The following is an 18,451-nucleotide window of genomic DNA, read 5'->3' on the forward strand; positions in this document are numbered from 1 at the left end:
GTGAAGAAAATGAATGGCATGTTGGTCTTCATAACAAGAGGAATTGAGTATAAGAGCAAATAAGTCCTTCTGCAGTTGTACAGGGCCCTAGTGAGACCACACCTGGAGTATTGTGTGCAGTTTTGGTTCCCTAATTTTAGGAAGTACATTCTTGCTATTGAGGGAATGCAGCGTAGGTTTACAAGGTTAATTCCCGGGATGGCGGGATTGTCATATGCTGAGAGAATGGAGGGGCTGGGCTTGTATACTCTGGAAATTAGGATGAGAGGGAATCTTATTGAAACATATAAGATTATTAAGGGTTTGGACACGCTAGAGGCAGGAAACATGTTCCCGATGTTAGGGGAATCCAGAACCAGGGGCCACAGTTTAAGAATAAGGGGTAAGCCATTTAGAACGGAGATGTGGAAACACTTTTTCCACACAGAGAGTTGTGAATCTGTGGAATTCTCTGCCTCAGAGCGGCGGTGTAGGCCAGTTCTCTGGATACTTTCAAGAGAGAGCTAGATAGGGCTCTTAAAGATAGCGGAGTCAGGGGATAAGGGGAGAAGGCAGGAACGGGGTACTGATTGGGGATGATCAGCCATGATCACATTGAATGGCGGTGCTGGCACGAAGGGCCGAATGGCCTACTTATTGTCTACCACTTATTGTCTATTGTCTCTTTGGTTTGTTTTGATCCTGGGTACCGTGCACTAAGAGTGGATAGTCAGTGTGGACTTTGCAGTGTCTATCATCAATTTTCTTGCTGACCCTTAGTCCTGTACATCTTCAGCTGACAATCATTTACATCTTTTAGGAATGTGGGACATGAGTAATCCAGAAGGATTTATTGGCTTTCAGTCAATACTTTCTAAAGCACTTGCTTTTTTACTACTTAGTTACTTAGACTCCTTTTTTACATTATTTTGCTTTATTCCTCCACAATTATGTGAAGTCATTTTTGTAACATGCATTTTTATTTTCCTGTCTGATATATTTCCACATTAATACCAATTAGTTTAGAGATAGATCTTGGGAAAAGACCCTTCGGCTCACCGTATCCATGCTGACCATCGATCACCCGCTCACACTCGTTCTGCTATTCTACTTTCACATCTACTAACTCCACCCAAGGAGCAAATGTACAGAGGCCAATTAATTTACAAACCCTGCACGTCTTTGGGATGTGGACGGAAACCAGAGCACACGGAGAAAACCCATGCAGTCACAGGGAGTACGTGCAAACTCCACACAGACAGCACCTGGGGTCAGGATCGAACCCGGATCTCTGGCACTGTGAGGTAGCAGCTCTACCATGTGTTCCATTGTGCTTCCCCCAACTGTGCCACTGTGCAATCTTGCGCTTGAAGCCTTGAAACAAATCCCACCTGGCCACCCCACCTCCTCCCTCCTTCTTTCTAAGTTCATAAGTTATAGGAGCAGAATTAGGACATTCAGCCCATTAAGTCTGCTCTGCCATTCAATCATGGCTGATCTATCTATCCATCTCAACCCTATTCTCCTGCTTTCTCCCCATGACCCCTGACACCATTACTAATCAAGAATCTGTCAATCTCGCCTAAGAATATCCATTGACTTGACCTCCATAGCCTGCGGTGGCAATGAATTCCACAGATTCGCCACCCTCTGACTATAGAAATTCCTCCTCATCCCCTTTCTAAAGGAGACGTCCTTTCATCCTGAGGCCATTGCCTCTGGTCCTAGACTCGCCCACTAGTGGGAGGGTCTCCACATCCTCTCCACATCCACTCTTTCCAGGCCTTTCACTGTTCGGTTAGTTTATACGCTATCATCTCCACAGTAATTTGATTCACTGGAACTTGGTCCCAGCATACTTCACAGTTAATGCATCCCAATAGATTAGTGCTCAATTTCTCCACAGCTGAATCAAAAACCACTTATTTCACATCAATCTTTGAGCCACACATTCACCTCCCAGATCCTATTATTAAACCCAAGCCTCTTTGTTAGTGTGCTGGAGGCTTGGGTTATAATCCAGTGTGTGTTACCTTTGTGGACCACTTTTTAATTTAGTTCCTCACTGCTCAAACTCCTCCCAATCTAGGTTCTTCATCAGCCACTGGAGATGCTCTCACTCCGGCACCAGTAGGAACAGAACTTTCAGATCTCCTGCCCCCACCTTCATTTTCACATCCATACATGAATGGCTTTATGTACCATGGTGCTCACCCAGCCCACAGTCCCTACAGTTGTCCCCGGAGGTTGCAAGAACCCCGCCTAAATCAGGCAGAATTGTAGCATGTAAAAGAATTACATCAATATCATCACCCATATAGTGGCACCACGGTGGCTCAGCGGTAGAGTTGCTGCCTTACAGCACCAGAGACCCAGGTTCGATCCTGAACACAGTACAGAGTTTGTACGTTCTCCCTGTGACCCATGGGTTTTCTCACGGAGCTCCAGTTTCCTCCCATACTCCAAAGATGTCTCCTAATCTGAGGAAAGACATTCTTGCCATAGAGGGAGTACAAAGAAGGTTCACCAGACTGATTCCTGGGATGGCAGGACTTTCATATGAAGAAAGACTGGATAGACTCGGCTTGTACACGCTAGAATTTAGAAGATTGAGGGGGGATCTTATAGAAACGTACAAAATTCTTAAGGGGTTAGACAGGCTAGATGCAGGAGGAATGTTCCCGATGTTGGGGAAGTCCAGAACAAGGGGTCACAGTTTAAGGATAAGAGGGAAGTCTTTTACGACCGAGATGAGAAAATCATTTTTTACACAGAGAATGGTGAATCTGTGGAATTCTCTGCCACAGAAGGTGGTTGAGGCCAGTTCATTAGCTATATTTAAGAGGGAGTTAGATGTGACCCTTGTGGCTAAAGGTATCATGGGGTATGGAGAGAAGGCAGGGATGGGATACTGAGTTGGATGATCAGCCATGATCATATTGAAGGTGCAGGCTCGAAGGGCTGAATGGCCTACTCCTGCACCTATTTTCTATGTTTCTATGTTTTAAGATGTACAGGTTTGTAGGTTAATTGGCTTCAGTCAAGTTGTAGGTGGTGTTAATGTATGAGGTGATCACTGGTCGGTGCAGACACGGTGGACCGAAGAGCCCGTTTCCACGCTGTATCTCTAAAGTCAAATATCTATAATCATACAGCATTGAAAGAACAGAAAACCATCTTTTCTGCTGGTTATAACGTTGTGTCTTTGGTGTGCTAATCATTCCAAACTTGAAATGACTGGTCTTTATTTTTCCAGTTACTTCAGGGGTGAAAGGAATTTTCCAAATCAAAATGTGTCAGCACTTGTAGAAATCAACTGAAATAAATGAGAGGGAGAAACTTCAGTTTCTCGCCAAGGAATAGACCACAAAAATTGTGTGGCAAATATAAATAGGCATTTTAGTTCCAGAAATTTTAAATAAACCAAAACTCAAAATTAATTTATATGAAACCTTTCTTGGAGTAACCACAGCCTTGAGGCTTTTTTGGCATATTTAGTCGATATATTGAAATCAATTATCCTAGTGTTAAATCAAACTGGAGACTTCATTCCAGGATAACACAGTGTGGCTGGCAGCAACCAAGGTAGATAAAAAAAAAATTCCCAGGCATTCTATTAATGTCAAAGATTCTGGCATAACAATATCAGTTTTTAAAATGTTGGTTTTGAATGTTTGCAGGGAGGAAAAAAAAGGAACTTCCACAGATAGGACCTTGGTTGTCCAAACTACACCTGGCAGATAATGGCATAGATGGAAGAGGAAATGAAGGCAAAATGGGTGCAATGACATTTGTTGAAATGTTGTGCCAGTAGGTATTTTTAAACTTTGCCTAATCGTGTAGGTTTAGGTTTATTATTCTCATGTGTACCGAGGTGCAGTGAAAAGCTTTGTTTTGCATGCTATCCAAACTGATCCGATAATACTATACACAAATGCAATCAAGCCAAACTCAAGTACAACAAGTAGACCCAAACGAAAGATACAGAATGCAGAATATAGTTCTCAGCATTGAAATGCATCAGTTCCATCTGCAAAGTCCATTGTCCACAATGGGGTAGTTTAGTTTAGAGCAGGGGTTCCCAACCTTTTTTGTCCCGTTTACCCCTGGCAACTTTAATAGCACATAACAATATTATTTCAATTATCTATGAACAACTAATGATGACCAGAACCAAACACAGTCAGTCAATGAGAAAAAATATGTACAAATCCAGAATCAACAAATTTGCAAAAAACAAAGTTCTGGAAGCACTCAACGGGTCTCGCCTCCAGTTTATTTCACACAACCCTCCCCCCCCCCCCCCCCCCCCCCAACCCCCCTGCCACTTTCCGTCTGAAGAAGGATTCCGACCCGAAACGTCACCTATTCTTTTTCTCCAGAGATGCTGCCTGTCCTGCTGAGTTACTCCAGCATTTTGTGTCTATCTTTGGTATAAACCAGTATTTGCAGTTCCTTCTTGCACATTTAGTCTACCAACCCATACGCCTAGGAAATAAAGCACCCAGAACAAATCCATAGTCACAGGAACAACATAAAAACTCCATGCCGACAACACAGGAGGTCAGGACTAAACCTGGGTGATAGGAACAATAGGTAGACAAAAATGCTGGAGAAACTCAGCAGGTAAGGCAGCATCTATGGAGCGAAGGAAATAGGCAACGTTTTGGGCCGAAACCCTTCTTCAGACTGAACAATAAGTCTGTTGTTCTACCAGCTGTGTCACTATAGCACCCTTCAGAAAGATTAACTGGCTGTTAATTCCCTCCCTTCAGGCTTGTAGTTCATCAATTCATTTTATTGTCAAACCTAGTTTATGAAAAACTGAAGCTGAGCTGAATGAAGCAAAGCAATATACTGGTTATTGAAGAATAATCAGAAATGTTTATTTAATTTATTCTGTGTGGATTAAACTGATAATAGTTCATAATTTACCAGCAAAATAATCACAATCAATCACAATCACACTCACAATAATACTTTATTAGCCAAGTATGTTTTGCAACATACGAGGAATTTCATTTGCCAAGTCAGTCATACTAATAAAAAGCAAAAGAACACACAAAACACATTTTAACATAAACATCCACCACAGAGACTCCTCCCCATTCCTTTCTGTGATGGAAGGCGAAAAAAAGTTCAATCTCTTCCCTTTGCTCTCCCGCGGTTGGGGGACTCGAGCCCTCCGTTGACGGGATGATCTTGACTCCCGTTTAACGGCGGCAGGCCCTCCACGTCGAGGCGATCAGCTCCTGCATCGGGGGGATGCCCCACCCCTCCGCGTCGGACGATCAAACCTCGCGTCGGGGCTGGTCGAATCTTCCGCGACATTGGAGCTCCCGACATCCACGGCCTCTCCCAAGACCGCAGGCCACAGTTGGAACGATCCCAGACAAGGGAACGATTCCAATGTAAGTCCACGCCCCGCAGTGGGGCCCAAGGTCAGTCCAAGGTCAGTCCAAGGAGGCCTCCAGCTCCATCGATGGTAGGCCGCAGAGTGACCGGAGAATGCGATCCGAAAATTAATCGCATCTCCGGCAAGGTAAGAAACTGAAAAATATGTTTCTGCCTCCCCCTCCCCCTCCCCCCACATAAAACAAATCGGAGAACATTTACACTAACTTTTAACACACACTACAAATTTAAAAAAGACAGAAAAACAAACAGACTGTTGGCGGGGCTGCCAATCGTACGGCTGCCCCTGGTGGTCATGAGTAACAACTGACATTCACTGTTATGTATAATATTGCAGCAATCTCAGACAAGATTTGATGCAGATGTTCATAAGGTGTTGCCCAAGATGTTCTGCTTCCTCAATAATATCACAAAAATCACATCTAATGCCCAAATCATCATTAAAATATATCCCAGAGTAGGAAATTGCAATATTTGCAAACCACATGCAACTAACCTCACCACAGCAAATGACACATTGAGCCTTTTTTAGAGTCAAATAAAGTCCATGTGTACTTAATTATACTGGGATTAGCCAACATGGAGCCTTTTCACAATCAGACAAGTGTTAGCTAGGCATAATTAAAAAAATACACAAAATGCTGGAGTAACTCAGCGGGACAGGCAGCATCTCTGGAGAGAAGGAATGGGTGACATTTCGGTCGAGACCTTTCTTCATACTGAGTCAGGGAAGGGTGAGATATAGAGTTAAGGAAGTGTAAGGTGTGAGAACGAGACATCAAAATGGGTGGAGATCAGGGCAAATGTAGAATAGATCGTTGTTAGCTAGGAGAAGGTAACAATAAAGTAAACAGATAAAATGTAATCGGGAACAGTCAGCCTGGTTCGGGAACTGGGAAGGGGGAGGGATGGAGAGAGGAAAGCAAGGGGTACTTGAAGTTAGAGAAGTCAATATTCATACCGCTAGGTTGTAAATTGCCCAAGTGAAATATGAGGTGCTGTTCCTCCAATTTGTGCTGGGCCTCACTCTGACAATAGAGGAGGCCCAGGACAGAATGGTCAGTGTGGGAATGGGAAGGGGAGTTGATGTGTTTAGCAATTAACCTTTCTGAGTGAAAATCAACCATCACCTCCGTTGGATCTTGGCCCCTTAGATTTTCACTGTTGGATTATTTAAAAATGCAAGATCCAAAAAAACTATCTTAAACTCAATTCTTTAATCTTATCGCTTAATCCAAAATGGCACGTTCCTTCCTCGTCGCTTGGTTTAAATTTAGGATATTCCTACCAAATAACACTCTGTGTACTCCTTCACCAGACAGATATCAGAGGTTCAAAGAGGTGCCTCACACCACTTCTTCTTAAGCAACTCAGGATGGGCCATAAATTCTGGCCATGCCAGCATTGTACACTTCCCATAAATGAACACATTTTAAAATATTATTGTTTCCCTCTAGCTCTGCGGATTTGATGGTGAAAATGCACATCCTAATTCATACTTGCTCCTCAGTTCTTGTGCTATTAATTTTGTGAACATTCCGTGTAATTGATTAACGAGGTGCAGAATGGCTCTTCCAATTCAACGAGCCCCAGATGTCTAACGTCCCTCCCACTGTGACATTGTCAACTCATGTGGTTTTGGTAACAGATGGTAAAATAGGTCGATCCAATTAAATAGAGAGAAAATGTTTATTGTTGCATATAGCAAGTTGTGGGCCAGTATTTATCAAGTCCTTTTTTTCTCTCTAATGTCTATTTTTCCGATATCACCATTTTTTTTTCCATTTGCTTTCCCAATGGATTTTTTTTTCATACAGATTGATACAGTTTTCAGATCATTTGACGGAACTGCGTTTAGATGGTAACTGCTTAGGTGAGCTGAGTGGCAAAATGATACTCGATGCCTTAAGAGAAAGGAAAGAAGGTAATTTCAAAATATGGTTTAACTTATCAAATTACCCACGGTTACAATTTCTTTACATTGATGTTTACAGCAACAAAGGCTGCCCATGGAACAATGACCCTGACATTTGCAGGAGGAAGTTGTGACTATGGGAATGTACTTCTAAGTTCACCTTGTAGATCCAGCTTTCCTCAAGTCCTCTTGCCTTTGAATTTTCCAAGGTCATACAATTCTGGCTGAAATGACTTAGGACTGAAGATTTATATAACTTTATGAAAAAGAGAAAGGATTAATATTGTTATGTATGTTATGTGTCGAGCCTAATGAAGAGGGTTGCCTCCCTTAGAGTAGGGAAAGTTACAGGGAGATTTGAATGCACTGTGATAACTATAAAGCAAAAGTTGCCTGGATTGGAGAGTATTAGCTATAAGGAGAGATGGCAAACTTGGATATTTCACTGGAATGTCAGAGCATTGAGAGATGACCTGCCAGAAGTATATAAAATTATGAGAAGTATAGATTAGGTAGATAGCCAAAGTCTTTTTATCTCAGGGTCAAAATATCAAATACTAGAAGGCTTAGATTTAAGGAAGAGGGGAATTGTTTAAAGGAGATTTGTGAGACAAGTGTTTTTCACAGAGAGTGGTAGGTGCCTGGAATATGCTACCAGGGAGGTGGTAAAATGAGATACATGGTAATGTTTAAGACATGATTAGCCAAGCAAATGAACAGGCAGGGAGTGGAGATATGAGGATCATATGTAATTTCTAATCAGACAGATGAGATTAGTTCATATTGGTATCCTGGTCATTGCAGACATGTTGAGCTAAAGGGCGTTCCTGTGCTGTATCATCCAATGTTCTTTATTTTATTCTATTTAATAGAAGTGTTTTAATTTACAAAGGGGTTTGTTTCTTCTGGCAGGAAGCATAATACTCAGAATGCACAGATTTAGGATAATTGGCAAAGAACCTTCAGGGAAACATTCGGATTTTGTTTTCATTCACCAAAATTGTTATTGCACTCTTGTGATATCCTTAACATAGTAAAATATATAGAGTGAACTATCGGAATGATTGAGAAGGGCAGATGTCCTTTATGATAGGAAGCTTGTCAGCTTACGTGAAAATCTTAAAAAACAAAATGTGCTGGAAATCTGAAACAAAAAGAGACAATGCTGGAAACACTCAGCAGGTCAGGCTGCATTTGAGGGAAGAGAAACAGAGCCAATGTTTCCAGACAAAGATCTTACCCTAGCCTGGTATACATGAGTAGGGTCTCGACCCGAAACGTCACCTATTCCTTCCACATAAGAGATTAGTATACAAACTTAAAGCACACGGTATTGGGGGTTCAGTATTGATGTGGATAGAGAACTGGCTGGCAAACAGGAAGCAAAGAGTAGGAGTAAACGGGTCCTTTTCACAATGGCACTCAGGGACTAGTGGGGTACCGCAAGGCTCAGTGCTGGGACCCCAGCTATTTACAATATATATTAATGATTTGGACGAGGGAATTGAATGCAACATCTCCAAGTTTGCGGATGACACGAAGCTGGGGGGCAGTGTTAGCTGTGAGGAGGATGCTTGGAGGCTGCAAGGTGACTTGGATAGGATAAATGTAAGGTTATCCACTTTGGTGGCAAAAACAGGAAAGTAGACTATTATCTAAATGGTGGCTGATTAGGAAAAGGGGAGATGCAACGAGACCTGGGTGTCATGGTACACCAGTCATTGAAAGTAGGCATGCAGGTGCAGCAGGCTGTGAAGAAAGCGAATGGTATGTTAGCATTCATAGCAAAAGGATTTGAGTATAGGAGCTGGGATGTTCTACTGCAGTTGTACAGGGTATTGGTGAGACCACACCTGGAGTATTGTGTACAGTTTTGGTCTCCAAATCTGAGGAAAGACATTCTTGCCATAGAGGGAGTACAGAGAAGGTTCACCAGACTGATTCCTGGGATGTCAGGACTTTCATATGAAGAAAGACTGGATAGACTCATAGAAACATAGAAACATAGAAAGTAGGTGCGAGAGTAGACCACCAGGTCCGTCGAGCCCGCACCGCCATTCGCTCATGGCTGAACACTAAACAGACACACTCACCCACAAACAGTAGACACAAGACACAGAACACAAGACACTACCCTCCCCTTTATACCGCTATCACCCCTCTCCACCCCAAGAACCTCGCGATCTCCTGGGGGGGAGGCAAAAAACCGGATAAAAACCCAGGTCCAATTCGGGAAAAAAATCCGGGAAATTCCTCTCCGACCCCAATCCAGGCGATCGACACTTGTCCAGGAGATCACTCAGGTCTTACTATACTAACCATACCTAGGTCCATATCCCTGCCCTCTCCCCGTAGCCCCTTATCCCCTTGGCAGCTAAAAAAACATCTATTTTAGTCTTAAATATATTTAAAGTTTCTGCTTCCACTGCTCCCTGGGGCAGTGAATTCCATAAATTAACCACCCTCTGGGTGAAGAAGTTCTTCCTCATCTCAGTTTTAAAAGAGCCCCCCCTTATTCTGCAACTATGTCCCCTAGTTCTAGTTTCCCCGATCATTGAGAACATCCTCGGTGCATCCACCCGATCAAGGCCCCTCACGATCTTATATGTTTCAATGAGATCGCCTCTCATTCTTCTAAACTCCAAAGAGTAGAGTTCCAGCCTACTTAACCTTTCCTCATATGTCAATCCCCTCATTGCAGGAATTAATCTTGTAAACCTTCGCTGCACTGCCTCCAGGGCTAGTACATCCTTTCTTAAGTATGGACCCCAGAACTGTACACAGTATTCCAAATGTGGTCTCACTAATACTGTGTACAGCTGCAGCAAGACCTCCGTGTTTTTATACTCAATCCCCCTAGCAATAAAGGCCAAAACTCCATTGGCCTTCCTGATTGCTTGCTGCACCTGCATACTAACTTTTAGTGATTCATGTACTAATACCCCTAGATCCCTTTGCGTTGCATTACAACGCAGCTCCTCCTCATTTAGAAAATAACTTGCCCTATCATTTTTTTTCCCAAAGTGAATGACTTCACATTTATTAGTATTAAATTTCATCTGCCAAGTTGTTGCCCACTCACCTAGCTTATCTATATCCTTTTGCAGACTCTTCCTATCCTCCTCATCCCCTACTTTTCCTCCCATTTTTGTATCGTCCGCAAATTTTGATATATTACACTTGGTTCCCTCCTCCAAATCATTTATATAAATTGTGAACAACTGGGGTCCCAGCACCGACCCTTGCGGAACCCCGCTAGTTACCGGTTGCCATCCCGAGTATGAACCATTTATCCCCACTCTCTGCTTCCTATTTGTTAGCCAATCCTCTACCCATGCTAATATATTACCCCCAATCCCATAATTTTTTATTTTTAGCAATAGTCTCTTATGTGGCACCTTGTCAAAAGCCTTTTGGAAGTCCAAGTATACCACATCCACCGGTTCCCCTTTATCCACCCGGGTTGTTACTTCCTCAAAGAATTCGAGCAGATTCGTTAAACAGGACTTCCCCTTCACAAAACCATGCTGGTTCTGTCCGATGAAGTCATGTTTATCCAAGTGCCCCGTTAGTGTTTCTTTAATAATTGTCTCTAACATTTTACCCACCACCGATGTTAGACTAACCGGTCTATAGTTACCCGCCTTCTGTTTACTTCCTTTTTTAAATATAGGTGTTACATTGGCCATTTTCCAATCCACTGGGACCGTTCCTGCCTCCAGGGAGTTTTGGAAAATTATCACCAATGCATCCACAATCCCCACCGCTATCTCCCTCAAGACCCTTGGATGTAATCCATCAGGCCCAGGGGATTTATCTTCAGTCTCATTCGGCTTGTACTCGCTAGAATTTAGAAGATTGAGGGGGGATCTTATAGAAACTTACAAAATTCTTAAGGGGTTGGACAGGCTAGATGCAGGAAGATTGTTCCCGATGTTGGGGAAGTCCAGGACAAGGGGTCACAGTTTAAGGATAAAGGGGAAATCCTTTAGGACTGAGATGAGAAAAACATTTTTCACACAGAGAGTGGTGAATCTCTGGAACTCTCTGCCACAGAAGGTAGTTGAGGCCAGTTCATTGGCTATATTTAAGAGGGAGTTAGATGTGGCCCTTGTGGCTAAAGGGATCATGCGGTATGGAGAGAAGGCAGGTACAGGATACTGAGTTGGATGATCAGCCATGATCATATTGAATGGCGGTACAGGCTCGAAGGGCCAAATGGCCTACTCCTGCACCTATTTTCTATGTTTCTATGTTTCTCTCCAGAGATGCTGCCCGTCCCGCTGAGTTACTCCAGCTTTTTATGTCTATCTTTTGTGATTCTTGATCCACTGACAAAGTGTCTCTTTTCTGCCTTCTTAAATGACCCAGCAAGCTATCAGGGGAAATTGGAGACACACAAAATACACTGGTTTAGCCAGTCACTCACATACCCCAATTTATTTTCATGAATTCTCTGAGAAGGAATTTGGATATAGATTTTAAAGGAAAAACTCAAAGAGAGGATGTTACAGAGATTGTTCCCATATGCAGAGGAATCAGGAACAAAGGGGGCATGGACTGAAGTAAAATAATCAAAGGTGACATGAAAAAGAAATAATTTATCCGGTAGATGATTCGGGATTGAAATATGCTGCTCAAGTGGTTGCAGATACAATTGGGATAAGTAATGATTAAATGACTTTGCAGATCTAGTGACAGAAGGCAGGGAATAGGACTACCTGCAGTTCTTTGAACAACCTCCTTCTGTAGATACAACAAAGAGGATTTTGGATAGGCACATGGATATGCAGGGAATGGAGAGATATGGATCATGTGCAGGCAGGGGCAATTGGTTTCATGTTCGGCATGGACCAAAGGGCCTTTTCGTGTGCTGTATTGGTCCATGTTCTCTGATCTATGCCGTAACATCTCTGTGAATCTATGCAGGAAATGGCAAGAAAGTGGCAATATAATTATAATGATTCTTTCAAAGGACAAATGTGATTGTGTCAAATGACGTGTCTGTGTTTACAGATTGGACTTGTCAGTGGTTAACACTTGAGTTTGCTGAATCGTTTTGAAATTCCACATGGCCAAAATTCCCACAGACCACAACACAAAATTACCTGTCCAGAGCATTGAAAAAGGAACATTCTTATTTGAAGTTGTAAATGATTCTACTTCTGCTACTGATATTAATTCATAGTTAAGAATACCCAAGACATTTTTTGGAAGAATGACTTGGGATTCTTTTGCTTTCCAGCAAAACTCCCTGATTTGAAAATTGATGTTTCGGCCCAAATGAATGCAGATACTTTCAGCAACATTTTGAAGAATGCCAAAAAGCACAAGAAAACTAAAAGGAATAAGAAGGTAAACCAGCAGTTACAGAAAATCAAAAACAAAATTGCAAATGTTGGAAATCTGAATAATAACCAGAAATACATAAAATTATGGAGATAGTAAACAGATCAGGCAGCATCTGTGGAGGGAGAAACAAGTCTGTTCTCTCCCTAGAACTTCCCTAAACTTCTTTCGGCCCAACTCATCCATGCCGACCAAGATGCCCATCTAAGCTAGTCCCATTCAGTGCATTTGGCCTAGAAACATTTCAGATCCATGCACCTGTCCGTGTCTTTTAACTATTGTTGTACCTGCACCATCAAGCCAATTATTTCTTCAATTAGTTAGCTCTCCATGGATTCCATGGGATCTAACCTTCCCGACTAGCCTACCACGTGGGACCTTGTCAAAGGCCTCGTAAAAGTCTGTATAGACAACATCCACCATCCTGCTCTTGTCAATCCTCTTGGTTACCTCTTTAAAAATCTCCAGCAGATTTTGGAGTCACTATTTCCCACGTACAAAGTCATGTGACTATCGCTAATCATCCTTGTCCATCACAACGCTGGTAGATCCAGTCCCTCCAGGAACTAACACACCAATCTCAGTTTAAGAATGTAGTTGATCACCATTTCCTCAATTAAGGATGAGTAATAAATACTGGCCTTGCAACAATATCCTGATCCTGTGAAGGAATGTATTAGGGAATGTATTAAAACATACAAAAAAAACCTCAAGAGGTTGTCTAGAGTGCAGCAGTGGTTAGTTTCCTGAGTCTGCAAAATGTCATGGAGTGGGTGAGAGCTCCCTGGACTGTAGTTAGGTGTGGTACCTGTTACTACCACAAATCCCTTTTTGCTGTGAGGATTACCACATCCCTATAATTATCATGCATCCCTTACTGTTCACCAAAATCAGAGCTGATTATCACCAGTTCTATTCTGATTCCCCTGCAGGTGAAAAGATGTTTACCTAATGTTCTACTCGCCTTTATCATTTTGTGATTTTGTTGTTACATATTTCAAATTGAATCAGTTCCCCCTTTAGCCACTGTTTTATCTTTTTAAACATATGTCTTTTATGTGTAATCTTTCAAGGCCTTTAATTAATTTATCAAGCCCATCTCTGACACTAGGCTGACTGTCAGACTGTCTCTGGAAGACAATCCAGAAGCAGTTAAAAATCCGAGATTGTATATTTCACGGCATGCTTCAATTTCTGTCCTACTGTTATTAATTTACCCGAAAGTTAATCAGGGCTGACCAAGTTTAAGATGGGTTATTTATCTATAGATTGGGAAACAACTAGGCATACGGAACTGGATTTTGTGTGATACCCTGAACAAAAGACTGAGGTATACAATTGAAGATTTGAAGCAGAATTGAAATGGAAAAAAAAGTAAATATTGGAAACTACACAAGTGAATAATGCATGGGTTTTAACTGATATCTTCCTGGTCAGCAGTGCAGCCTGATAGAAATAGGGACAAATGAGCAGAACAGTGATGATCAATCCCAAATTCCAGGGTTAATGATTTGTGAAGGAAAGATAAGAATGTTATCTCCATTCTCTTTAAAGTAAGAGTTAAGGAGAGGTTAGCTTCTCATTTAATGAAAGGACTGGATGGAGATGTCGAGAGTTATTTCTGGCATATTACTGTAATAATAGAACCATGGAATACGATGATTTCAAGAGGAAACTACAGTTTTGCACGGAATAATTTATGGAAAAGTTTATGGAAAAGGCTGCCACCTACTGTAACTGAGGCGCTAAACAAGCTTTTTACCACACAATTAATTTAACTGTTGATTTACCAAAGTGTGGTGCCATATTTGATGATGGTTTTATGAGTTGGTTTGATAGTCCTGTAAAATTCTGAAGCAAATCTGAACTGCAAGGATCATAATCATCATCATAATCATACTTTATTAGCCAATTATGTTTCGCAACATACGAGAAATTTCATCTGCCACACAGTCATACCAATAAAAAGCATCAGAACACACAAAACACATTTTAACATAAACATCCACCACAGTGACACCTCCACATTCGTCACTGTGATGGAAGGTGAAAAAAGTTCAATCTCTTCCCTTCTTTGTTCTCCCACGGTCGTGGGCATCGAGCCTTCCGTTGACGAGGCGATCTTGGGCCCCGTAGCTGGTGGTTGGGCCCTCCGCATCTGGGCGATTAAGCTCCTGCTTCGGGGGGATCTCCACTCCCCCGGGCCGAGCGATTCTGCGTCGTTTGGAGCTCCCGACATCGGTCTCTACCCGAGACTGCGAGCTCCTCGATGGTGAAATCTGCAGGCTGCGGTTGGAGCGTCGATCCCAGGCAAGAGATCGGCTCCGATGGTAAGTCCACGTCCCCATGGTGGGGCTCAAAGTCAGTCCCGAGCAAGGCCGCCAGCTGCATGATGTTAGGCCGCAGAGCGACCAGTGATACGATCCGGAAAACAATCACATCTACGCAAGGTAACAGATTGATAAAAAGTCAAAGAGTTTCCCCCGATCCCCTCCCCAACCCCCCACATAAAACAAACCAGAGAATATTAACACATACTTTTAAAACACACTAAAAATAACAAAAAAAAGATGAAAAGACAGACTGGCGAGGCTGCCATCGTGCGGCGCCCCCTGGTGGTACCCCATGATGGCATAGTGGATAAAAGAGGTGGAAACAAGGAACTGCAGTAGCTGGTTTACGGAAAAATATATATTTCTCTTAATGACTTAACAAGAAAAGGGGAAATAGCCAGAAGTTTCAATTAACAACGGTACTCTATTTCTTAATTGTGTCAGTCAGCATTTCTTACAGTGGCTTTGTCAACAGAAAGTGCGTGCACACACGTGTGATCAATATGTACGCGTTTAATAACATTTCGCAATGTTATCAACCAACATTATAAACATTCAAGCCCAAAAGATTTGACAAGTTACTGGAAAACAAGTCAAATCCAGAGAACAGCAGTAGCTGTTAATAATATTGATGATCTAATTTGTTTTACAGAAGAAGAAGAAGATGAAGAAGAGATAAAATGAATCTTCCAGCAGCGAATGGTCCAGTTGTGCACCAACATTAACAGTCCAGTTTCCTGTTCAATTTATTGTCAAAGAACTCAGCCTCAAAGTTATGGACACAAATCTTAATCTCCTCAGTTGAGCTTCATGTTTCCAGAAAATTCTTGTGCTCTTTTAAAAAAAGTTTGTGTTGGACAAGTTAACCACTATTCTTATCTAAAAAATCTCTGAGGTCCGTTAGATATGTTTTGCATTTCTTTTACCAAAGTTCAATGTTGACTTGTTGCTGCAGATATTTGGACCATCTATTTGCAGGTGAATTTGTGCCACCCAAGTATCAGTCACTGATCAAATGCAAAAAAAGTGAGAATCACGTCACTCGCCAAGGATTGTAATCATTGTTGAATGCCTGTGGTTCATGCTTGGCCAGAGATGTTATTGAAACAGCTACATGCATATTTTGTTTCAAGGAATAGGCCAGAGAATGTCAAGTGATTCTTCAATACTTTTCCAATGTCCGCAAGGCAAAAGTCAAGGCTGTATTTAAATATTCCCCACTTGCCTGGATGAATGCATTTTAGAAGGTTAACACCATCCAGTCCAATGTGATGCATTTGTTGGCACCCACATCCACCACTTCGAACATTTGACTCCCTGCACCAGTAATGTGTGCGCCACCTATAAAATGCTGTGCAAAAATTCACCAACATTTCTTCAATAAATCCACATCTTCAACCAACTAGCAGGATTAGGGCATCTGTGTCATTCAACGTCCTCCACTCCACACCACACCATCCAAATTACATATCAACCAGACTTGGAAATTATGTTATAATTTCTTCATTGTCACTAAGTCCTGAACCAATAACACTGTGGGAATACCTTCACATGCAGGCTGCAGCAATTGAAGAAAGTGAGTCAGTAGTATCTTCTTAGGGGCAACTCAGGACAACAATCAATACTAGACTAAGTGGGACCCGTTGGGTCCCAGCTTCACACGGGAGGGCTGGTCACCCAACGCAATATTCCACCTCTCCACCAATTTCAATATTGCTGGCCAGTGGGGGGGGGGGGGGGCTTTGTTGCGTTACTTTGTACTATTTGTTATTTGTTGATCACACACACCCTCCACCTCACACAGAGACTCACACACACACACACAGGCGCAATCACACACACACGCACACACAGACTCATTCACTCACACACACACAGACTCATTCACACACACAGACTCATTCACACACACAGACTCATTCACACACACAGACTCATTCACACACACAGACTCATACACACACACACACACACACACAGACACGCACACACACACATACTCATTCACACACACACAGACTCATTCACACACACATACTCATTCACACACACACACAGACTCATTCACACACAGACTCATTCACACACAGACTCATTCACACACATTCACACACACACACACAGACTCATTCACACACCCAATACTAAAATGCCAAGAACATGTTGATTTCAGAACATGTTGAATATAGTGTGTAAAATGAATGTTTAAAGCCTGCTGTAGAGGCTGCTGCTGCTGAAGCAAAAACGTGGTTTAAATAACATCCAACAAACACACTCACCATAGACAAAGCAGTCAGCTCTCTTGAATTATTCAACGGCACCTGCACTCGGCGCCATCCTGACGTCACCCTCTCGCTTCTTGCCACAAACCAGAAATGACGCACTCAGCGCCAGCATGACGCTAACCGGAAATTACATCATCGGCGCCATCATGCAATTAAGCGAAAATCACAGAATGAGCACTAATTTTGAAATTAACACAGTCCTGATCTAATAAAATGTTTATTCACGCTTTATCCATCCGAAAACTGTTGCAAGCAAACCCTTTAAAAGCCAAACCAATTAGACAAAAACACTTTGCAAGCCAACAAAACACATTTGCTGAAAGCTCTTTAAAAATCCAACCTAATTGGGCAAACACTTTGCAAACAACAAACACATTTGCTGAAAACCACACCCCGTGGACTCACCGTGGAGTAGACGTGCGTTCAGTGTTATTCACAGCTCAGAGAGCCACGACCATCTCGCTTCCTCTGTCTGGCAGAGACCGAGTGAGCCATGACACTTCCGGGTTTTATAGTTCCTCCCCCCTGCCGCCAGCAGGGGCAGCAGAGAGAATGGCGATTAAAAAAAAAACATTAATATCTCTCTGATTTTTCATCGATGGGAAACATCCTCTGGTCCAGTCTGGCGGAGGGCATCTCTGAGCGAGGTGGCCAAAAATAACGGCCATAAGTGGTGGCGTTCTCTCGGAAATCACATCGCAGTGAGTCAAAAGCGGTCAAGATCTTACTTTTAGTAATATAGATAGTTCATGCCAATATTGGGCAAATTCTATGAATGATTTAAAAATACATATTTTATAGTACAAATGTGTGTATATTTAACAATCTTTATTTGCTAATGAACTAATATTATTAATTCCTATGACATCTGTATTTAGCATTAGATTGAATAAAGACTCAATTGCAAATGGAGTGAGGGCTCTACTTCACAAAGACAGATTGCAACTCACTATTGACTTTCCTTATAGCTGTCCAAACTTGATCAAAATGGTGATGAAAAGTTACTTTGAAATAATGCAATGATTTCCAAAGGTCTGATTTCCAAGTGTGGAACCATTTTTGACTGTATTCATTATTCTAAAAGCTTACCAAGAGGAGATTTTATATATGTTGCATTTTCTCCTGTTATCTCCAAAATAATCACACTTTTTTTAGTCAGAATGCAAAACAAATGC

General features: G+C 42.1%; 1 protein-coding gene across 1 annotated transcript in view; it reads left to right on the forward strand.

The window, feature by feature from the left end:
* The window catches only part of LOC116979969, an 89,322-nt gene extending 72,682 nt beyond the window's left edge, over window positions 1–16,640 (forward strand). Inside the window, exons 8-11 of the mRNA XM_033031954.1 lie at window positions 3,660–3,789; window positions 7,212–7,318; window positions 12,555–12,664; window positions 15,650–16,640. Of these exons, the coding sequence (XP_032887845.1) occupies window positions 3,660–3,789; window positions 7,212–7,318; window positions 12,555–12,664; window positions 15,650–15,670 (368 nt within the window). The 3' untranslated portion in view covers window positions 15,671–16,640. The remainder of the gene's footprint in view (window positions 1–3,659; window positions 3,790–7,211; window positions 7,319–12,554; window positions 12,665–15,649) is intronic.
* Window positions 16,641–18,451: the final 1,811 nt, after the last annotated feature.

The sequence above is a fragment of the Amblyraja radiata genome, chromosome 13 (genome assembly GCF_010909765.2).
Source record: "Amblyraja radiata isolate CabotCenter1 chromosome 13, sAmbRad1.1.pri, whole genome shotgun sequence".
In the NCBI taxonomy this organism is placed as follows: Eukaryota; Metazoa; Chordata; class Chondrichthyes; order Rajiformes; family Rajidae; genus Amblyraja; species Amblyraja radiata.